The sequence below is a fragment of the Miscanthus floridulus genome, chromosome 12, assembly GCF_019320115.1.
Source record: "Miscanthus floridulus cultivar M001 chromosome 12, ASM1932011v1, whole genome shotgun sequence".
Classification (NCBI taxonomy): domain Eukaryota; kingdom Viridiplantae; phylum Streptophyta; class Magnoliopsida; order Poales; family Poaceae; genus Miscanthus; species Miscanthus floridulus.
Window position 1 is genome coordinate 15639121 of NC_089591.1, and position 24305 is coordinate 15663425.

Consider the following 24305-nt stretch of genomic DNA (forward strand, 5'->3'; position numbering starts at 1 on the left):
ATTCGCCTATGGTGATTAGTCCTTTCGAATAAAGACTTGAACTTCTTCTTGTTATCATAAGCCTCATATTTAATTGCAATTTTAGATTGCAGTTCATCCCGTTCTTGCTTGTGTTCTCGATTCACTTACAGGAAAGCCTTCTCAGTGCGAGGTCCATCGCGTTCGTGTGGTTGACAACCAACAGAGCAGTGGTGTAACGGTTGTGGGGGTCTGAATCAATCTTGGTTCGAAGCCTAGATTGTGAACATCGAGTCTCCACCAATTGATGCTATCATACCTATCGAAAGATCGAGCCTAGTCTACATCAAGTGATATCAGAGACCTTGTTATCCGTTAGGTATAACTTTGTTTTCCCCTTTAGATTGTTACTGTTTTTTTTATTACCTATAGTCCATAAAAAGCCAAAAAAATATACATCGCCATATATTCCCTATCCTATAGCCTCATTGTGCCATGCAATTTCATCTCTGTTTCGCGTTGTTGAGTTTGTGCCCTAGGTTAAGTTCTGGTTGCTGGTTTTAGATCGTTTTTAGTCCAGTTTGCGTTTTCTCCTTTGTTTTTCATCATAATCCATGAATATTTCTAAGTCTTGTTGAGTTTTCTTTGTATCCATCAAACCCTAGTCTACGCCATCTAATTTTCTACACTTGTCTTCACTGTTTCCATCAAATCATTGCTGTCGTGACCAATTTTGCGCGCATTATTCCCGTTTTGTCCTCTAATTCAGAGTCCATTCTTAAAACTGGTCTAGTTTTCGCAAACGAACTCGGATTTCGACGTTCCATATATCAAAATCGAATCAAAAAAAATTTAGATCCGTCCACCCCTGGACTTGCTAGGGTCGGAGATTTTTATTTTGGTCAAAAAGTGGTCACAAGATACTCTTTTCGTGGTCACAAGGTTTTTGTCGATTTCGAGCACGTCTTCTAGGAAATTCCACAGGCCACGTCCTTTCACTTGCTTAAGCTCATATTTTCTGTGGATTACTTCTTTTGCGCTACCTAAGTGAAGAAAAAATATAAAAAACAAAAAGAAAAGGTCAAAATTTCTCAAAAAAACAACGACAGCCCAAAAAAATAGAAAAAAGAGAGGGGTCAAAAGTGGAACAATATCTAGAGGAGCACATAGAGAGCGCCATTTGAGCTATGTTTACGTGTGCTGATTTCTGCCCTGTTCCTAATCATATTCTTGTTGTTCACATCACTTGATACATCTAGGTACTTGGAACGTGAGTAGGCCAGCAACTAAGATAAGTACTTGAGATACTTATTCAGCTTTGCTATTTAGTTGCGAATTTTGCTATTCCTTGCTACTATATTGTGCCTGTCCAAGCTCCACTTTCTTCTAACCAAGTACATGTTCACCTTGCAACTGTTACACTCAAGCTACAATGGTATCACAGTCATCGACCGATTGCACCGCCTGTTGCTTTGGTAAGAACACTTATAAGACCGTGGTAAGACGCTTGAGAATTGAGTGTCCTTATTTTTCCTTGTCCACAACCTATAGTAGTTCATAGGAAAATACATACTTGTGTGTTTTCTTGTTTGATTCTAACAATGACAGGTTGTTCATATCTACCGACTTATGATGGTATAGGTGCTGATGAGTACATGGAGTGGAAAAGTGCCATAGATAACATATTTGCTACTCGCTTTATGTGTCCAAGGAGAAAGGTAAAAAATGCATCTAGTGTTTTGCGATATCCTGCTGTATCTTGGTGGGAGTCTTTAGATCCTTCTGATAAACCTCAAACTTGGAATGATATGAAAGATCTTATGAGAGAAAATTTTGTTAATCCATCTCTTGTAATTAATTTCAAATGATGAGGTGCATCAACTAGATCAATCTCTTGTTATTCCTCCTGCTATGCCTAACCTTTTGCAGGACAATGTACAAAAGAGCGAGGATGATGTGACAGAAAATGAGATGCTCACAGTCTCATGTGACAATTCAGAACCATCAACTATTACTCCTGCTAACATGAGAGCAAAGGTAAAGCCCACGATGCTAAACTCACGGAAGGTGAGAGTTCTCTTGATGTGCTGAATTTTTCCACCAATCATCCTATGATAGAGCAAATTTTAGTGGAGCCTTCGCTTGATTTACCTTTGTCACAAGATGATTTGCTTGATGTTTTTTTGTGACTGAAGATGACTTGCATGATGATATTTATGTTATACCCATGCAATTATTGATGAATGATCATGCTATATGTGTGCTGAAAATCGAGCACTTGTGCTGAAAATAGACTTGTTATTCATAATGCTAGTGAAGTTGACTGAGCCAAAATTGTTGTCTTCTTTAAATACTTTGGGTTACATTGAATTTGATGTTCTATGTAATCTTAGTTCTTTAGAGAAGAAACTTTATACATATGCTGATTTACCATGGTTCTCTAGACATACATATCATATTTTTGGTAAATATAACAACCAAGGGCAATATTTGATACAACGAGTTTATATTTGTATAAATCCGAATTCTCCTTTTGTTGTGCAAAGTAATGATCAACTAGAGGATAGTAAAATCAACACTGTTGTTATGCCATATTCCTCTAGTTTTGCTTTTTGAACACAAGTGGAATCCAAAGAAAGGGAGCATATATTTCTTGTTAGTACTAATCTTTTGCAGGATAGTATTGGCAAAGATCGCGTGTATTTCAATCGAGCAGACTACATGTCTGTAGGACAAGACATGCTACAAACCTGGACTATGTGATCATATTCTTTCTCACAACATTGTCTATTCCCATTATTTTGGAAACCTCGTTTATCCTCATGTTGTGTATGATCGACTTCAAACAAAATCGACGCCGAGGACGGCTTTTCGTCAAGAAAGGGGGAATGATGAGGACATGACCTCCATACATATGACCATGCTTGGAGAACCATATGGAGACCAAGGAGATCAGCAAGGGTGTCCTAAGCATGAAGGAGGCCCGAAGCTCATCCGGTTCGAGTCACCAAGGTGGAGGCCCAAATCAAGTTCGAGTCCATCTCGACCTCCAGGACCAGTCTGCCTTAAACTGGTCACCCAGGACGCATCCTAGACTCCATTTTCGATGATCCACATATGGATGGAAAGCTAATTGGATAAGGAAGCCAACCCAATTGGTCTCTCGTCAAAAGGCCTTCGGAATCAATGGAAATCCTCGAAACAAGTCAGCAGTCCAGAATCTGTCAGGGTGCTGCGACACCAGTCTTTTAGGTCCGTTGGACCGTGTATCGTGTTTGGGCCCATTAGGGGGCGCATCCAGGGGGGTGACACCCAAGACTCTATAAATACCAGCCGTCGCTCTCCTTAGGGTTTGAGTTTTGTTTAGTTCTTGATTTCCTCGTGAAACAGACGTTGTTTTGCTGCAACTATCGCCGCCAAGGCTGCTTGCTGTGAACCAGGGCCCCAGTTCTTGATCTTGTTCGCCTGTGGCGATTAGTCCTTTCGAATAAAGACTTGAACTCCTTCTTGTTATCATAAGCCTCATATTTAATTGCAATTTCAAATTGCGTTCATCCCGTTCTTGCTTGTGTTCTCGATTCGCTTGCAGGAAAGCCTTCTCGGCGAGGTCAATCGAGTTCGCGTGGTTGATAACCAACGGAGCAGTGGTGTAACGATTGTGGGGATCCGAATTAGTCTTGGTTCGAAGCCTAGATCATGAACGTTGAGTCTCCACTAATCGACGCTATTATACCTATACATCAGATAGGTCCATCATTGAGCACATCTTTAAAGTCAACAAAAATCACCCCCGATCAAGCAAAAGCTTCACAAAATGTATGAACAAAGGAACAGATAGCCAAGGTGGAGGTCCAAAGATTGCTCGACACGGGGGTCATCTGACCGGTTAAATACCCAACTTGGCTATCAAATATCATGCTAGTCAAAAAGAAAAATGGCAAGTGGAGAATGTGCGTCTATTTCATGAGCCTAAACAAAGCCTGCTCTAAGGATGATTTCCCATTACAAAGAATAAGCACCCTCGTCGATTCAGCAGCCGATTGCGAGCTATTGTCACTCCTGGACTATTTTTTAGGATACCATCAAATTTGGATGAACCCGGAAGACGAGGAAAAAACAAGCTTCATCACTCCTTTCGGAACATATTGCTTCAGAAGAATGGCAGAGGGGTTACACAACGTAGGGTCAACCTTTGCCCGCATGACAACAAAAGTATTCAAAGAGGACAAAGCAATCTCAGCTTATGTCGATGATATCAGTTGTACAAAGCAAGCTCAAACAAGAACATGTCGAGGACCTCCACAGAGCTTTCAACAACCTCCAGAACTGTGGGGCTCAAATTGAATCTAGAGAAACACATATTTGACATAAGCAAGGGAAAGCTACTCGGTTGCCTCGTCTCAGCAATAGGAATCGAGGCCAATCCAGAGAAAATCGACACAATTCTCAACATGGAACCCCCGACCTCAAGAAAGCTAGCACAGAGGCTCACAGGAAGACTGGCGGCATTAAACATATTCATTTCATGGTCCGCAGAGCTGAGGGCTCCCCTTCTTTGAAGTACGAAAAAACATAGATCCGTACAGCTAGGGACCGCAACAACAAAAGGCCTTCGAGGATTTGAAGGTCTATCTGCACAACCTAACAACCCTTGCCAGCCCCCAACTCAGCAAACCGCTCCTCCTATATGTCGCAGCCTCGCCACATGCCATTAGTGTAGTACTAGTAAAAGAAAATCAAGAAGAGCATCAGAAGAAGCAAGCTACCAGTGTACTACGTATCCGAACCCCTCGACGAAGCAAAAAAGTTCTATACAGAAATGAAGAAGGTAGCATACACAGTCGTCAAGGCCTCTAGAAAACTTAAGCATTATTTCTAGGCGCACAAGATCACTATACCCTCAAGTGTCCCGCTTTACAATATCTTCAAGAACCCAGAAGACATAGGTTGAATAGGAAAATGGGCCACCAAAATCAACGACTTTCGCAATAGAGTTCGTCAAGAGAAACGCAATCAAATCTCAGGCCCTCGCAGACTTCGTGGTAGATTGGACCCCCGACACTCACAATATAGCAGAAGGTTACAGAACCAATATGGGCAGTGCACATAGACGGAGCATGGGGATCAGCGGGAGCTAGAATAGTGGTAATCTTAACCTCGTCGTCCGGTATCAAACTCATATATGCAGCGAGACTAGAATTCCAATGCACAAACAACAGCACAGAATACAAAGCAATCATATTGGCTCTATCAAAGCTCCGCGCACTCTCAGTAAGGCGAGCAATCATCAAAACCAACTCCCAGGTCACCTCCGGCCACATTGAGAAAAGCTTCAAAACCAGAGGTCCTGAATTACAAAAGTACCTGCACACAAGTCCGCAAGATCGAGGGTTTCTTCCTAGGAATCACGACCAAACCAATCCTGAGATTAGAGAACAGCGAGGCTGATGAATTAGCAAAAGCCGTAGCTCAAGGCATCGCCTTACCCTCGAATGTTTTCTACGAGGTCATCAATCAACCCTCGATAGAACTAAACATAAAAGCAAAAAGCTCATCAATGCAATACCAGCGAAGACCGGAGAGCGCCCATAATTGCCTATCTCAAAGGATATCATGAACCAGAAACCAAAGAGGAAGAAAAAAGGATGCAGCAGAGGACACGAGGGTACAGAATCATCAATGATGAACTATACAAGGCTAGCGTAATAGCACCACGGCACAAGTGTGTCGCATCCAGTGAGGGCAAACAACTGTTAAAGGAGATACACGAGGGTTCATGTGGTTCCCACAACCGACCCAGGACTCTAGTGGGCAAAGCGTTTAGACAAGGGTTCTACTGGCCAACAGCAATCAATGATGCAACCTTGCTAGTGTAGCATTGCGAAGGTTGCCAACTCTCAGCAACACACTCAAATAGACTAGGGGCTCAAACCACCCTAATCTGCCCAACATGGCCTCTCCAGAGATGGGCAATGGACCTAGTCGGACCAATGCCAACAACTCCAGGAAACCTTCACTATGCAGTGGTCACCGTCGAGTACTTCACCAAATGGATAGAAGCAAAGCCACTAGCTACAATAACCTCGCAGACTATCAAAAGATTCTTCTAGCAACAAATCATATGCTGCTTCGGAGTGCCAAGAGAACTCGAAAAAACTATCCCTAGCGGCACCTTAGCGTGTGATCGCACAATGTAATTTTCCTTTTTTTTTCAGTCAACAATGTAAAAACTCAGCGCTGCACTCTTTTTCCTTGTGAAGGGGCGGAAGGTCTTTTAATGAGGTAGTCGCTCTACCTTCTAAATGTAATATTTATTCCCCAAAACTCCAACCTCTGTCGAAATGGGTGGGTCACTGCCAACCTACCCTCATCGGACGAAAAAGCACAGGTAAAGATTTGTACCAAGTAGGGCCTCCAACTTATCAACCCCCGCTTGATATAAAACATTCCTCCAAACCTCACAAAACGCAAACCCATCCGACCATAACCTAAGGACGGACACAGAGGTCAAAACAAGTGAGCACTCTCGCAAAGCGTCAGGGGCTCACAAAAAGCAAACCCTATCTGACCTTAACATAAGGACGAAAGCGAATGAAAAAGATAAGATGTGCTTGCTTTTTTTTTTTTAGAAACCGTGTACGTCGATGAGGGGAGCGTGGGCCAGTCCGCAGCGCGTCCGACATGGAGCCAAGGTGGACCATTAGCGATCTTCTTTATGAAAGCACGATAGAGCTAGAAGCTGTTTGATATTATCCCGTTTGGCATAAAAAAGTTCTAGACGGCTTTAGGAGCCGGTAAAGAAGCTGTGTCAAATGTACCTAAGCATTGCCGCTGGATGCTTCTGTGGTCGGAGGTCTGACACGGCAAGACTAGCCTCGAATGCACGCAGGCAAGACAAGAGAGGATGGGCGGGTTGGTGACGACTGCTGACTGCTGAGTCAGAAATAGTGAGAGGCTCCAACTCGCAACTCCGCCGCAGCAGCCAGCAGAGCAGAGCACGCAGAAAAGCTCCCCCATCAGTGCTCATCCCCACACTCCCAGTGAGATCGGAGAGAGAGAGGCCGAGAGGGCCGCCGCCGCCGCCATGAAGATCCTGGTCGCGGTGAAGCGGGTGGTGGACTACGCCGTCAAGGTGCGCGTGAGGCCCGACCGGACGGGTGTGGAGACGGCCAACGTCAAGATGTCGATGAACCCCTTCTGCGAGATCGCCGTCGAGGAGGCGCTCCGGCTCCGCGAGGCCGGCGCCGCCGCCGAGGTCGTCGCCGCCACCGTCGGCCCCGCCCAGTCCGCCGACACGCTCCGCACCGCGCTCGCCATGGGCGCCGACCGCGCCGTCCACGTGCTCCACGACCAGGACCCCGCGCGGCCACTCCTCCCGCTCGCCGTCGCCAAGATCCTCCGCGCCGTCGCGCTGCAGGAGAAGCCCGGCCTCGTCATCCTCGGCAAGCAGGTGCGCGCTCGCCCTATCCTGATTCGTGACTAGCGGTGCACTGCCAATTTCATTTTATGACTCAAGAATCAGGTGTCTGATTTGTACGTTCAGCAACTGTAGATTGCGGTGGGAGGAGACGATTGTTGCTTTGACACACTAGTATACAGTTTGTTGCGATCATTCTCCAGTTAGTTAGACCCAATGTGCTTATCTGGATAAACCTGTGTGTGGGAGTTGTTGTAGATAGGGTGTTTGATCTTTTGCGAATTCAGATTGATTCTTCGTGCTACAACAAGGTGGCCTTAAGATGGCATTTGTGGGGGGTGAGACTGTGAGAGGCATCTTAGTATCGGAAATGCTACGATGCGTACATCCGACGCGCCGGATGCCCGTCAGACTACCATTCGCGACTTCACCGACCGCGCCTCGTCTTATCCGTCCGCCCGACGCCGCTTCACTTCACCCGTTCCCCCCGCACTCGCACTTCACCCGCTCCGCCCGTTGCCCCGCAGTCGCATTCCGCCCGTTCCCCCGCCCTCGCTCTCTCCTGCACTCGCTCTCCGTGCCGCTTTCCTGCCCGCTCTTCGCGCCGTCGCCGCGCGAGCTCCCTCCGTCCCTCGCCCCTCCCCGACCTCCCTCCCTCCCTCCGCACGCGAGCTCACTGCGCGCCCGCCCGCCCGTGCACCCTTTCTCCCTCCGTCCCTCGCCCTCCATGACCACCATGCACCCCCACTCTCCATGCGACCCGGCTCCCGCACCCCACCGGAGACGAGGACGATGGCGGCGGCTCCGACGAGGTAGGTTGCGGAGGGATCTGGATCTGAGGCCTTGCTCCTCCTCCTCTGGATCTGGATCTGGATCTGAGCCCTCCTCCCTCCTCCTTCTCTGGATCAGAGCCCTCCTCCTCCTCCTCCTCCTCTGGATCTAAGGGATGCGGCAGTGGCTAGGGTTCCGGTGAGCTCTTGGGGGGTCAAGATCTCGTCGTGTTGTAATGGTTTTTTTGGATGTTGCAACAGATGATTTCGAATAGTTGCAATGGTTTTTTTTTGTTGTTGCAACAGATGTTTTTGCGATGTTGCAGTAGTACTGCTTGAGATGTTGCAGTATGTTTCAGTTGCTTCAATCTCATGTTGCAGTAGTTGTTCCATGTTGTTGCAAGTGTTTTTATTTCGAGCGTTGTTTCATATGCTTCACACCAGTGTTGCAATAATTTGTTCCAAATATTTCAGATCCTTCAACCTATTTGTTGCAGCAGTTTGTTCGATGTTGTTGCAATAATATGTTCCAAATGTTTCAGCTCCTTCAACCTATTGTTGCAGCGGTTTGCTCCGTGTTGTTGCAATAATATGTTCATGGTATTTCAGCTGCTTCAGCCTAATGTTTCAGCTGTTGTTCCTTTGTTGTTGCAATAATATGTTCATGGTGTTTCAACTGCTTCATCCTAATGTTGCAGTTGTTGTTCCTTGTTGCAATATATATGTTCATGGTGTTTTAGCTGCTTCAGCCTAATGTTGCAGTAGTTGTTTTCCGTGTTGTTGCACATATTTTATTCCAGCTTTCTAGGTTGTTCGGTCGGGGAGGAGCTGAGCCGGGACGGACGGGGGCGCGTGGTTCGCTGGGGCCTAGCAGGCGGAGGTGCTGGGGCCGGCGGACGTGGGGGGCGCTGGGCATGCAGCATGCTCGTCGCGGGCGTGGGGCGGACGCGACAGGCTGTGGGGGCGATCTGGGGGCGTGCGGACTCGCACGACACAGAGGCTAGCGGGGCTCTTCATAGGCATCGCAGGTCGCGGGTTCATCGGTGTTAGCGGGGCTCTTCGGTCAACGAAGATGCAGCAGCGGCAGTTCACATGGGCGCGCGATCCCAGGGCCGCGATGTCGGTCCATGCTGTTGCCCCGGCCTCGTACCATCTCCAGTGGGTCCGCTCCTTGCGCGCGTCATGGGGGGGGGGGTTGCTGGTAGCGTGCGGTGCGGAACTGGGAAGGACGAGGGCGCACTGGGGGAGTGCGTCCACAGAACAATCCATCGGACGTCCGGGCGTCAGCGCTTCCCTCTTAGTATGTTGTGGAATGCAATTGGAGGAATTGAAAATTAGCTTGGTTACTCGAATCAAGGATATGTGGAAGCTTGTCAGATATTGCAGCATTTTAACTTTGGTGTCCATAGTTACTTTCCTTTGGTTTCTGCTCTATTCCTCAATTTCCACCAACAATGTAAATCTTTTGTAGCTAAGGTATGATTGGTACAAGCTGAATGTAATCAGACCTCTGTTCTGATTTTGATTCATTGTGCATTTGTGCTCAAACAGATTTATATTTATATCCTTTCCCTACCCCCCCCCCCCCCCCCCCCACCCACCCACCCAAACCACCACCACCATTTTCCAATATTCTTATGCACAGCAGCGCTTAGTTTTCACTGTAGGAACTTAAGCAAATAGAATACTTATCATCCTTATGTGTGAAGTCGAAAAGTGTCTTTATACAATATCCTAGGTTTATAAGCTTTCTTCCTTAGGTCCTGGTGTTATGCACAGCTTCATAGTCCATAGCAGTAGGTAAAGTAAGTTTCAGAACTTCAGCGATTAAAACAGATAAATGTGCTTTATCTTTCTGCAAGCGCCAGTAGAGGCCTACATATCAAAAGTTCCTGCTCAGGACAGGAAAACTGCCACTTCATTGTGTCATAGCTCTGTCATACCAATAAATCGTTTCCTGAGAAACATTTTCCCTTTTTGCTTTGGTTTTGTATGTAGAACTGTTTCGAGGGTTGCCTGAAGCATACCGACATCCAATCTTACGCCTTCCCTCTTGACTTCTTGGTTTGACCTGATGGAAGATTAATCATTTCTTAGCATTCTTTCAGTCTTTTGAAATTATTTCTTGGAGGAAATGTTTTCAAAGTCTTAATTGGCATTTTTTGTGACAATCACAAATAAATTAAAAGATATAATTGGCATTTTTTTCACAATCACAAATAAATTAAAAGATATAATTGGCATTTTTTTCACAATCACAAATAAATTAAAAGATATAATCCTCCTCTAGTCAAGGTCACCAAGTTTAACTTACTAGGAAGTATATCTGCTGATAATCTGTGTTCCTGAGTCCTTTTCTTTTTAGTAACAGGCAATTGATGATGATTGCAACCAAACTGGACAAATGCTAGCTGGATTGCTTCAGTGGCCACAAGGAACCTTTGCCTCCAAGGTACCCTTTTTTCCCCTACTCTTTTGATTAACTGGTAACACCTAAAATCTGACCATGAAAAGGACTCTCGCAGTTGGATATGCTCCTCCAAATCTTACTATGTTCTGTTATCCAACTAATTATCTTCAATACTATTCATAATAACCTATGCAATTGCCATCAACACGCAGTTCAATTTGAACAACTAACTGTTGTACTGTCATATTTGTCTTGCATATAGATTGTTGGAAGAATTTTTTAGTTCTTGGATTTTTCAAGTCTTTCATGAATCACACTTACTTTCTTGACGCATTATGCTTCGGTAGAGCTCCATCTGATCTAAGAGGAGTGACTTTGTGGCTGAAAGTGATTCTCTTTGATTCTTTAGCATAAACACTTAAAATCACGATGGAGAATCACTTCACATAATCAGGAGAAACTACTTTTTTTAGCTCCTAGTCTTTTAGTTCATTTCGGAGAATCACTTCATAGAATTAGCAGAGAACTACTTCTGTCTGAAAAATTGTTTGGCAGAGCTCCTGCTGGAGAATCAGCTCTAAGAGCTCTGCCAAACAGGGCCTTAGTTAATAAATGAGATCGTGCAACACTAGGAAAGCAAACGTTTACGAATTCTTACATTGTGCGAATAACTGAAACTATTTTTTGTTAATTAACTGATTTAGTTGCCCACCCTGCTTTACTAATTTGCTTAATTGAAAATTCAAACTAGAAGGTTCTTTCTTAATTTGACAGGTTATATTGGACACAGAAAAACAAAAGGCTACTGTTGAGCGAGAAGTTGATGGTGGAATTGAAACCATCTGCCTTGATTTGCCAGCAGTGATCACGTAGGGCCCATGAAACATTTCATATACTGTTTTCATTTTATTATTCTATCTTGGAGAAGGGAAATACAAATACTCAAGGATTTGTATTATGATGAATAATTTTCAGTGAACATGGGTTAACCATTAATTTTGTCTTTGCTGCAGCACGGATTTGAGACTTAACCAGCCAAGATATGCGACTTTGCCCAACATAATGAAGGCAAAATCCAAAGTTATTAAGAAAATCGCCCCTGAAGACCTCGGTGTTGATATTAGATCAGACATGGAGGTCATTGAGGTCAATGAACCACCAAAACGGAAAGCCGGGGTGATACTTTCATCTGTCGAGGAACTCCTTGACAAGTTGAAAAATGAAGCACGTGTCTTGTAACAATTTGTATATTAGTCCTCGCTGAATGTGGTCTGACGTTCATTTGTTTAAGTTACAATAAAAATGTCTCTCCAAAAGTTCAGACCATTTACAAATAAAATAAGTGTTTCCGTGAACTAATTAAGATGCTATTTCAGAAACTTTTACCTGCTGAATTAGCTCCAAATAGTGGTTTGCTTAATTGTTTACAAGCTAAACTAGCTCGTTCTGATATTTGGAGGAATATGGTGTACATGTTAGGATGAAGGCCTAGTTTTTAAGGGCTAGTTCAGCTGGGGCACCGGGGTTTCCGGTGGGTACTGAAAATCAGCACCAAGTCCATTTCTCCGAGGCTTTTCAAATTTGCTAACTCCAAATATTTTCCAACTTAGAACACAACTCCTTTAGGCACTGAGTTGCTTGCCAGCAACCTATGTCCCTATTGAGGTGGGATTATATTAGATCACTGCTTCACTAGCCTCGTGACACACGAGCTCGACCCTTACGATGTGGGCACTAGTGTGACACTGGTGGATGACCAAGAACGTCTCCAAGTCTCTTTTGTTTCCACCAAAGTTACTCTTTGTGATTCTTCCACGGGGATAAGCACAAAGCCCCTCACAATCCAACAATTGGAGTCCCCGTACCATCTCTAAGTGGTACTCAACGATCTCCACAAACACCAAGATGGCTAGGTGACGGCAATCATCGAGAGTAACAAGAACCCGCTGCAAATCGATTTTCACCAAGTGCCACTAGATACAAACTCTCAATGCTAGCCACTAGAACCCGTCCAATCTCACACAAATGACTTTTGAAAAGGAGTTGAGGTGTTGCCAATCTCTTAAGGATGCACAAAGTATCAGCAAGGGTGCCCAAGAGAGATAGAATAGCGGCCACATATATATATTTATATATATATATATATATATATATTAATTAGGAGGGTATCAGTAGCGGCTACAAAATAAAGTATTTGTACACCTATTTATAATATACACTAATATGATAATGTCAATATATTACGATAGTATATTACATATATATAAACACTAGAAATAATATAGTATTATCGTAATAAAGGGCTAAGAATAAGTTATTTTGTAGCCAGCTACAGGATAGTAGTTCTATATATATATATATATATATATATATATATATATATATATATATGTATATATATATATAGCCACAACCACTCAACTGACCATTATGTGCTCAAATTCTGTAGGCACCAGATATTCCGGTGACCACTAGAGATGCCACACCAAAGAAACGCCCCGATAGTCACTAACAGATCCAACGATTGAATTTCAAACGGTCAACTAGCTGTTGGAGGGCTATTTCCCCGTGCCCTTTCCGGTGCTCAGCACTGGACAAATCCAGTGCATGAGAAACCTCTCTGGTGGAAGGGTTAAAAATATCCCTTGGCTTACTCCGTCTCCGGTGCACCACCTGGCACCAGAGAAATCCGGTGGTCTGAGACTTTACTGGATGCCCCACAAGTAAGGTTTTAGACACATCGGATAAGTCCAGTGCGGTCAAGTTTCGAATGGTTTTCCAAGTTTGATAACTTCAAATGTGTTCAACTAAGAACGCCACCACCTTAGGCACTTAGTTAGCTTTTCAAAAACAACTTTCAAAGTATTTTCACTTGTTTCTCACCACGTCACTAGGTCTAATGCACATGTATTATTGGTAGTGGCACTTAGACAACCACAATCACATAGAGCTCCCTTTTTATACTATGGCTATCTATCCTAAATCCGACTGTGCGCTCTATTGCACCTAGACTGGTAAAAGCAGAGTCATATCAATATACCTTTGCCTTTGGGCTTGCTTTCCATTCCATCTTCTTCTCCATGGTTGAGCACTTGCTTAATGTGGTCATGAACTCCATCTCTACCATCTCCTAAGCCTTGCTCATCACCATCAAGTGGACTGTAGCTTAACACACTTAATAAAAGCATTAGTCCACATGGTTGGTACTCAATTATCAAAATCAAACTAGAGCTTTCAACAACAGTAAAGAAATTGGTGTTCACTCTTCTATTCATCTGTATAATTGAGATGAAATAGATCCCCCATCCACTGGATCTAGATCTGGGTGTTCCCTTTATTGCCCCCACACTTCAGGTTTCATAAATATTAGCCATGGCATCATGTTTCGATTAAGTCAGGGGTGGAGCTAGGATTCGCACATAGGAGAAGCCGATCAAGCTGACAACACATGCCAATGATATTGATAATAACCAAATAAACATTAATTTCACATACAGAAGCTAAAAAATTAAAAACAGAATATTACAAAAGGAAAAGGAACAAAATTTAATTATCCCTAAGTCTTTAATCTCCACCTGATCAATCTAATTCTTACGGGAAAAAAGGAATCGCGGTAACCAAAAATAATAAAGGAGATGTCAAAGATAGATTTGTCAGATATATGGCTAGGGGTACTTGCACCATCCGTATATACGACCATGTCCAGGCTGTTGGCCTAGGAGCCATAAAGGAGGAGGCCCACCAACGAGGGCTTGAGGTGGTCAATCAACGTGGAGACCAAGGTAAGCCGAGAATATCCAAAATAGGCGTATCTGGACGATAGCTAGGATCAATCTGTTGCGTATTCCATGTAACAAACTAGGAATCTAATCTGTTAGCCCGATCACCGTCATTGTAACCCTAACCCCTCTGCCTAAAGGAGGGTAGGGACCTCATGATCAAGATCCAACTCCTCTCATTCCAATCTACTACGTAGCTAGAAGCAACAACCCCTGTAATTGAGCATACGAATACAAGAAGAGCAGCAGCACTGGACTAGGGTTTTACGCGCACCGCGGCCTGAACTAGTATAAATCCTTGTCTCATGTGTTACCATCTGATTACGTTGCTAGGCATTGCCTGGAGCTAATTCATCCGATAAGAAGGAAGACGAATCTTAAATAATATAGATGTTAGAGATCAATATATAGGAAGAACCAACAAACAAAGCACTAATTAATTTGTTCACTAGCTAACTAGTAGAGAGAACAAAAGCAATGAGAAAAATAATAGAAAGACGAATGCTACACTAATTAGTATTATTAACTAGCTAATTAGTATTAGTAACTAAGTAAAACAAAACAATTGAACACTAATTAGTATTAAGGCTTTCCTCAGCAATTTTTTTTTCTTTTTTTAAAAAGGCAAGAGCTCTATCAATCGAATTAAGAAGATGCAACCAATCGTTTAAAATACAAATGATGGGATATCATCGCAAAAAAAGAATGGATCATTACATACTATCCCATAAAAATGATTGTAGATAAAGTAATGCTCTCGTGAGAGCGTCTGGACAGACTGACGTGGCTTCTCACTCGGCGCCATCCGCTCGCTCCCGTCTACGCCCCTTCCGAAAAAAACAAAAATATGTCTACTGCGCTCTGCCTCCACCGCACTGCCCGCCTTCCCCACTCTGCGCTCCACCGCACCGCTCACCTGCACCACACAATCCGCCCACCGCGGCTGCCTCCACTACGTTGCTCGCTCACCTGCGGTTGCCTCCACCAAGCCGGCAAGCCTCCACGACAGGATGCTCTAGCAAGCAGACTGAGGGGAGGAGCTTCGTGTGACGCCACTGCCGCTACCGCACCGGCGAGCTCCATGTGCCAGGCGTCAAGCTCCACAACTGACGAGCCTCCATTCAGTCCAAGTAGCAAGGTGACATTGCACTGAAAACGTATGTTGCAAGCGTATGTTTAGTGTTTCAGATGTTTCATCTGGATGATGCATGTATTTTATCTACATGTTGCAAAAGTAGATCAGGATGTTGCACATGTTGCGATTACTATACACATATGTTGCAAGTGTACGTTCTAAATATTTTAGCTATTTTTAGACGCACGTTGCAAGTGTATGTGTCGGGTACCATAAAAAGGAGTCCCCTAAGCAAGAACCGAAAAAATCGCTTAGACCTTGTAAATATCGAAGCCAAGAGACAACCACCGGCAAACCCCCACCTTATCCGAGGCCCGGCTAGACCGCCCGGCCCACCTCGAACAATATTCGGGCTCACCCGAAGCGGGCTCGGCCCAGAACGAAACCACGAGGCCTCGGACGAGGTACCGGTTCTCCGACTCGCCCAAGGCCCCGCGCCACAAGGCCTCGGACGAGGTACCGATTCTCTGACTCGCCCGAGGCACCGCGCCATGAGGCCTCGGACGAGCACCCAGTTACCGACTCGCTCGTGGCCGGCTTGGCATCAACCCCGTCACCGCCGCCTTGACCGACTTCTCTGACAGGACGTCACATCCAACTAACGCGTCCATCCACTCCCGCGACGTTAGCCGAACGACGGCACGATACAGCGGAGTGGCCGACGAGACGGGAGTCACATCGACGCCATGCCGTCCGGGATAGGACGGGGCAGGGGTTACCGGCCGCTGTGCTCGGCACTGTGCCCACGGCTGACACCCGTTCTGCATTGTGCTGCCTAACCCCTGCTCCAAGGACAGCGCGGCGTGGAAAGTCAAGTCCGGGTCCCTGTAGCCTCGGAATCGACGTACAATACCAACTGCTCCCTCCTGAGCCCTGGCTATCCGCTTCCGAGCTCCTATAGCCTCGGGACTCATGCCCGCAGAGCCCCCCACAATGGTTTAGCCTCTGCACCAACTGGGCCTCAGCTCTCTACGTTGTCAGCACTCTAGAACCGCCACAGTTGTCCGCAGTACGCAGTCATGCCCTGCGTCAAGCTGCAGGAGCTCCCACGTCGTGCACAAGGCCAAGCTCATGTAGCCTCTGAATCAGCGCACCCACTGCCAGTCGCATCTACCTAGCCTCGGCTCTCCACGCCGGTCAAACATACAGTGACCAGCACGCCTCCAACAGAAGAAGGCGCGTATGCCACCACAGGAGCTCCCACGTCGCATAGGATCAGGCATGACCGGCGCGTCGCTCCAGTGCACTGAGGACAAGACCGCTCCACCGACCATGCCGCCATAGTGACGAGCTGCAGGGCTCGGACATACCGCCTCTGCTCACAAAACGCCACGTAGCAAATACATGTACCGCCTCTATGCCTCCCTTCGACTATAAAAGGGAGTGACCAGGGCCGCTTCTAGGGGAGATGAGACACACACATGCAAGCAATGCACAACGCTCTGTAACACACATGCTCCCTCACTGCAAGAGATCAACATCTCAAGCCACCGATGCCACTCTACGCAGAGACCTGGGACTAGCTCCCTCTCCCGCTCAGCTTGTAAGCCCCTACTATAAGCACCTCGGTGCAAGGAATACAAGATCGCTCTCTCAGATTGGACGTAGGGCACCTATTGCCTGAACCAGTATAAACCTTGTGTCTCTTTGCATCACCATCCTAGGATTAGGGGCACGCAGTACACTTTCACTAGTCGGTTGAGGACCCGTCGGACCAAAACACCGACATTTAGCGCGCCATGTAGGGGTCATACTGTGTGTCAGCTTAGTCATCCCAACAAGTTCCAGATGGTAGACCCCATGCGACCACTGCGTCTCGGCACGGTGATCTGGTTCGAGAGCCTAGAGTTCATGTCTCTAGGATATGAGTACGATATGGTACTCCTCCCACCCAGAGCCCCATCGACCGACGATGACATCACACACCAGCAGCCCAGGCGCAGGCGGCGCCCAGGCCGCCGCTCTCATCATGCTCGCCAGGCACAACACGGGCGGGACCACCCCAACACCGCGCGAGCTTAGGGCAACGCACCGCGCTCCGCCAGTATCCCATACCCAGTGGTTGGTACAGAGTCCCTAGCTGGGGACCTGTCTAGCTTAAGCCTGAGCAAGGGAAAGACGCCGGTGACGCGCAAGCAACGCCCTGTCATCAAGCTCTGCCCCACCACCTCCTGAGGAGTCGACTCCGACGGAGCGGAGCCCGACGACGACACCATCCCCGTACCCCTTCGGGTTGGGCAATGCCAGCCACCGCCTATGCTTCCACTCATGCTAGAGCCCCTAGGACGCCACCAATGTTTTGCCCTTGACCTCATCGCCATGACCTCGACCCACACCCACAGTTGACTCCTCAGAGGAGGACGAGGCATGGACCAGAGTGGACTTCTCTAGGCTTCGTGACCCTAAAGCCATGCTGCCGCTTCATGGCCGCGAGCGACTACTGCTTCGGCTACTCCGACTCCGATGACTGAAGACACTTACGATCCCACTCATGAGTGCTTCAATGTCGAGCTCGGGGTGCCGAGCATGAGCGATGAGGATGAAGGGGCAGGCAATCTCTCCCCGCCCCACGAGGGGGCAGGCGACGCCACACCTCCATGCGTCGAGCCCCCGGCAGCGTGGAACGAGAACCCCGCCCCCAAGGAACTTCGACGCCTAGACCTGGAGCAGCTCCGTGAGCTTTAGGCCAAGGTCGAACAAGACCGACTCCTTTTACAGTAGCTCTAAGACACTCTCAAGCAAGAGCAGCGGGGTCACGGTGATGACAGAGCAGCCCAGCGGAGAGCTCACGACGTCAACCACCGCATCAACAATGACGAAGGGGGCGAGCAACCCCCTATCTTCAATCGCGCTAGCCAGAACATCGTGGCAGCAGCGATGCTACTTGGACAATGCCCGAGGCCTCTACCTCGGAGGGACGATGGGTCCACGGCGAGCTCCGAGACCTCCTTGAGACCGCCGCGGTACAGTAGGCCGAAAGTTCCGCCTCTCAATGGCATGGGGGCACCTCAGAACTACCCATGGCACCGCCTCGGTAGGATAGAGAGGCCTCGATTCGTCCCGAACCTGCTCGGGCACCGAAAGCCAACAAGGCCCCCTCGGTGCACGACCGCCTCAGCAACCGACACAAGGCGCAAGGTGACCATGATGTGGTCAGCAGGCGACGGCACCGTGACAACAATGGGCCCGCCCGAGGCTACCACCCGCACCGAGGTGGTCGCTACGACAGTGGGGAGGACTGCAGTCCTTCTCCTAGGCCACCTGGCCCTCGAGTCTTCAGCAAGGCCATCCGCGATGCCCACTTCCTGGCCCGGTTTTGGCAATCGGCCAACCTCTCAAAGTACAGCGGCGAGACCAACCCCGAGCTGTGGCTGGCCGATTACCGCCTGGCTTGTTAGCTAGGCGGCGCGGACGATGACCTGCTCATCATCCGCAACCTCCCCTTGTTCCTGTCAGACTCGGTGCGAGCCTGGCTCAAACACCTCCCTCCCTTGTAGATCAACAACTAGGCGCGACTTGGTAAAGGTCTTCATCGGGAATTTTCAGGGCACATACGTGCACCCCGAGAACTCCTGGGACCTCAAGAGTTGTCGCCAGAGGCCGGACGAGTCTCTCCGAGACTTCATCCGATGCTTCTCCAAACAATGCATCGAGTTGCCTAGCGTCGGCGACTTGGAAATTGTCCAGGCGTTCCTCTCCGGCACCTCCTGCCGAGACCTGGTCCGAGAGTTAGGCCGGAACGTACCGACCACGGCGGCCGCGCTCCTCGACATCGCCACCAACTTCGCCTCGGGCAAAGAGGCTGTCAGGGGCCATCTTCCCTGACAACGACGCCAAGGGGAAGCGGAGGGACGAGGCCCCCGGGGCCTCGGCCCCCACCTCCCCAAGAAAAAGAAAAAGGGTCGCCCGAGGAAGCTGGAGGTCCTCAAGGCCGATCTAGTCATGGCCGTAGATCGCAAGAATCCCCAAGGCCCCGCTAGAGGCCTCGGGCTCTTCAACGACATGCTTAAGAAGCCCTGCCCTTACCACCAGGGCCCGGTGAAGCACACCCTCAAAGAGTGCACCATGCTCCGGCATTACTACGCCAAGCTCGGGCTCCCCAACAACGATGCCAAGAAGAAGGGCACCGGCGACAGGGACAACGACAAGGATAACGGGTTCCCCGAGGTGCACAACGCCTTCATGATCTTTGGCGAGCCTTCAGCATGCCTCATGGCGCGTCAGCGAAAGAAGGAGCATCGGGAGGTCTTCTCGGTTGAGGTGGCCACTCCCCGGTACCTCAACTGGTCTCAGGAGGCGATCACCTTCGATCAGGATGACCACTTCGATTATGTCCCAAACCCCAGGGCAGTACCCACTCGTCATCGACCCGATCATCGGCAACACCCAGCTCACCAAGGTGTTGATGGATGGAGGCAGTGGCCTCAACATCCTCTACACCAACACTCTGGAGCTCCTAGAGCTCGACCAGTCATGGCTCCGAGGCAATGCCGCGCCCTTCCATAGCATCGTGCCTAGAGAAACGCACATGACCCCTCGGGCGCATTGACTTGCCCATCTGCTTCGGCACTCCCTCCAACTACCACAAGGAGGTCCTCACCTTCGAGGTGGTTGGGTTCAAGGGGACCTATCACACCATCCTGGGGTGCCCGTGCTATGCCAAGTTCATGGCGATCCCCAACATAGAACAGCTACGTCGATTCTACCCTTAAATTCCCAAGCATTGTATACATTGTTTCTCGAAATACAATAAGGAAGCGTTCTTTAGTTGTTCTAATTTTTCGAGAAACCCCCCGAGCTAATCGATGGGGGATCGGCGTTACGATAACGCTATAAGGGAGACTCGGCTCTACCTCTACAGAGGTGCCCATCATGGGGCTCGAACAAGACTTCGGCTCTGCCTCTACAGAACCAGAGCCTCCCTTGGGGGCTAGAAGGAGGGACCCCCCCCCTAAGTCCCAGACATTCGTTTTTAGTTGTTTTTTGAAAAAAATTCTACGCCAAACTCTCTTGTGTACTCTGATCGATTGTAAGAAACCTAAGGACCGAAAGTCTGTCTCAGGGCCAAAAGGCCGGCCGAGCCGCGAGACGGCCTACGCCTCTGGGCTATGGCAACTCCCTCACCACCTTTTGCCCAAAGGGCAGCTTAGGCTCCGAGGAAGTTTTTTCCAAGAGATATGTTCAAAGACAAGACAGAGGGTAGAGGCTCGGAAATACAATAAAAATGATTAAAAAGCATATACACACAAGTACTTTAAAAGGCCTCGACAGCCACAAGCGTCATGGTACAATGATGTAAGTCCTAATCTATTTACATGGCCCCTTTGGCCCAGGTCAAAACTCAGGGTCGCCAGCATCGGTGGTCTGCGTAGGAGGAACCACCTCCTCTTCGAACAACCTGGCCAGTGCCATGCTAGGGGCCTCTACCACCCTTCCACTGTCTCTCTCACCCAACGTAGAATCTCCTCGTCGAAAAGGGCGATGGCGGACAACCGGATGCCATCGATGGGCTCACCTGGTGTCATCTCGAATAGGCGTTGCCACCGAGCCATCAGCGGCAGCACCCTCTGGCGGTGGAAGGCCACCACGACCACGGCCGCCGTAAGGCCACGGCTGCATAGCCTCTCCAGCGCCCTTAGGAGCAGCTGTAGCTTGGACTGATCAGCCAACGGGACGCCATACCTCCACCTCTCCGGCTGGCTCTCCATGACCTGCTCGGTATAGGGGGGAAGCCCGCCGTCATCATTGTAGTGGTAGAACCAGCTGTTGTACCAGTGGCGGTTGGACGACGTGAGCTGGGCCGGGATGTAGAAGGGCTGCCGGTCTTGGCGCACTTGGAGAGTGCAGCCGCCGGCCCTCAACGCCTTCCGCATGCCCGTCATGCCCGCCGGCTTGGTGGTGAGCCCCGCCTGAAAGAAGTGGAGCCATAGCTCCCAATGGGGGGCAATGCCTAGGTACCCCTCATAGATGGTGACGAAGATGGCCGCCTGTGTGATAGAGTTGGGGTTGAAGTTGTGGAGCTCCACGCCGTAGTAATGCGGGAGTGCCCGCATGAACTGGTTGCCAGCAAGCCGAGGCCACGCTCGTGGAAGGCCACGAAGCTCACGATGTAGCCGTCGCGTGGCCTCGGCTCCGGCTTGTCCCCCAGAGCAATCCACTCCGGTCTGTTGGGGTCGGTGACCCAACAGAGGAGACCGTCATCGACAAGCGACTGTAGCATCGTCGCAGACACATCGGATGGACCCCAAGGATCCACCTGGAGGACAACAGCGCCGCCGGCCATGGGTGCGGTGGAGAATGTGGCTATGGCGGTAAGGCGTGCTCTCGCTATCCCTCTCTCTCTCTCTCCTTTCCTCCCCCTTCTCCCTTCTTCTCCCCGGCGCTCTCTTCCTCTGTTCTTAGCAACCGCTCAAGGGCAGAAAGGAAGAACGCAGGCGGAAAAGGTAAGGAGGTGCGGGGCATGGCTCGTCACGTATTTATGAGGGAGGAAAGAGGGCAAAACGGGCGAGCGACGAAACCGGGAAAGTTTCTCTCAGATATAGCGCAGTTAATCCAGATCCGCCCAAACCACCCATGCGTCCACATTTTTCTTATTAACCGCGCGCACACAATAACGTCCCATCCGCAGATATCGCATCGCATCCGACCACAGTGATGGCAGGCGCCATTCGGTCTCCCCGAGGAACCGCCTCAAAAGGCGCACCCGACGTCGTCAGCCGATGGGAAGGGAATATCCCCCACCCGATTCCTTTCAGACTAAGGAACTAGGCACCGAGCCCGTTACGGTCTAGGGGTTCGAAGGCTGGGCCCCCAAGGGTCTCGACTAGCCGCCACAGGACAAACAGAGTCAGGGATGACTATGGGCGAGCCCGTACATGGCCGAGGCCCAAGCAAGCAATTGCTTGGGATGCCCTATGTCGTGTCCGAGACCGAAGGGAGGTCTCTGAATGGGATCCCACCATAGGGAGGCACCGAGCCCCCGGGGCCAATCGAACGGCCCTAGGACCTACTAGAGAAGCCCTCTGGTACTTTTGGAGTGCGTCTCTGGACCGCTAGCCAACCCCTATCGAATGGGGCATGGGCCTCCACTCAGGACTTACCCGATAACAGCTCACCGGTGGTGTCACTACTCGCCCACCGAGGGTAGCTTGGCATACTCCACCCCTCCTTCCGAACGAAAAGGATGCGCGAGGGCCATACAAAAAAGATAGGGAAACTCCCTGATCGCCCTCTTGCGCTGAGCAGAGGCTCGAGGGGCTCTTCCTACAACCAAGCCGAGGCCCAGCGACCTGAACTCGCACTCGGGGGCTTGGCAAACGCGATAAAACCCCTCACTCAATAGAAAAAAGCCCCTGGAGGAATAAATCCACTCCTCTAGGGCCTCGGGGGCTACACCCGGTGGATGCGCTTGCGCGCACCCACCGAAGCCTCGAGTACGAAACACCATCCAGCCAGGAGCTGTCACGAGCCAAGTCTCATCAAAACCTCAGGAAGAGCGCTCACACTCTCCCCGAGGCTCGGGGGGCTACTGTCGGGTACCATAAAAAGGGGTCCCCTAAGCAAGAACCGAAAAAATCGCTTAGACCTTGTAAATATCGAAGCCAAGAGACAACCACCGGCAAACCCCCACCTTATCCGAGGCCTGGCTGGACCGCCCGGCCCACCTCGAACAATATCCGGGCTCACCCGAAGCGGGCTCGGTCCAGAACAAAACAACGAGGCCTCGGACGAGGTACTGTTTCTCCGACTCGCCCGAGGCCCTGCGCCACAAGGCCTCGAATGGGGTACTGATTCTCCGACTCGCCCGAGGCCCCGCGCCACTGAGGCCTCGGACGTGCACCCAGTTACCGACTCAGCTCGAGGCCAGCTCAGCATCAACCCCGTCACCGCCGCCTTGACCGACTTCTCTGACGGGACGTCACATCCAACTAACGCGTCCAACCACTCCGGTGACGTCAGCCGAATGACGGCACGATACAGCGGAGTGGCTGATGAGACTAGAGTCACATCGACGCCATGCTGTCCGGGACAGGATGGGGCAGGGGCTACCGGGCGCTGTGCTTGGCACTGTGCCCATGGCTGGCACCTGTGCTGCACTGTGCTGCCTAACCCCTGCTCCAAGGACAGCGCGGCATGGAAAGTCAAGTCCGGGTCCCTATAGCCTTGGAATCAACGTACAAGACCAACTGCTCCCTCTGAGCCTCGGCTATCCGCTTCCGGGCTCCTATAGCCTCGGGACTCATGCCCGCCGAGCCCCCCACAATGGTTCAGCCTCTGCACCGACTGAGCCTCGGCTCTCTATGTTGTCAGCACTCTAGGGACCGGACACGTCGTCCGCGGTACGCGCCATGCCCTGCGTCAAGCTGCAGGAGCTCCCACGTCGTGCACAAGGCCAAGCTCATGTAGCCTCGGAATCAGCGCACCCGCGCCATCGCATCTACCCAGCCTCGGCTCTCCGCGCCGGTCAAACATACAGTGACCAGCACGTCTCCAACAGAAGAAGGCGCGCATGCCACCACAGGAGCTCCCACGTCGCACAGGATCAGGCGTGACCGGCGCGTCGCTCGAGTGCATCGAAGGACAAGACCGCTCCACCGACTATGCCGCCACAGTGACGAGCTGCAGGGCTCGGACATACCGCCTCAGCTCACAAAATGCCACGTAGCAAATACATGTACCGCCCCTGTGCCTTCCTTCGACTATAAAAGAGAGTGACCAGGGCCGCTTCTAAGGGAGATGAGACACACACGTGCAAGCAACGCACAACACTTTGTAACACACACTGCTCCCTCACTGCAAGAGATCAACATCTCAAGCCACCCACGCCACTCTACGC

General features: G+C 49.5%; 1 protein-coding gene across 1 annotated transcript; it reads left to right on the forward strand.

Moving 5' to 3' along the window:
• Positions 1-6834: 6834 nt before the first annotated feature.
• Positions 6835-11914, forward strand: LOC136496621 (electron transfer flavoprotein subunit beta, mitochondrial). The gene is made up of 4 exons (XM_066492350.1): positions 6835-7408; positions 10517-10597; positions 11330-11424; positions 11569-11914. The coding sequence occupies exons 1-4, from the start codon at positions 7043-7045 to the stop codon at positions 11792-11794; spliced, it is 768 nt and encodes a 255-aa protein (XP_066348447.1). The 5' UTR covers positions 6835-7042; the 3' UTR covers positions 11795-11914.
• Positions 11915-24305: the final 12391 nt, after the last annotated feature.

Bases quoted from the DNA above. Each gene is read 5' to 3' on its own strand.
- LOC136496621 (XM_066492350.1), top strand. From the start codon at position 7,043: ATGAAGATCCTGGTCGCGGTGAAGCGGGTGGTGGACTACGCCGTCAAG. The intron at 7,409-10,516 runs GTGCGCGCTCGC...TTTTAGTAACAG, and splicing joins TCGTCATCCTCGGCAAGCAG to GCAATTGATGATGATTGCAA. The intron at 10,598-11,329 runs GTACCCTTTTTT...TTAATTTGACAG, and splicing joins AAGGAACCTTTGCCTCCAAG to GTTATATTGGACACAGAAAA.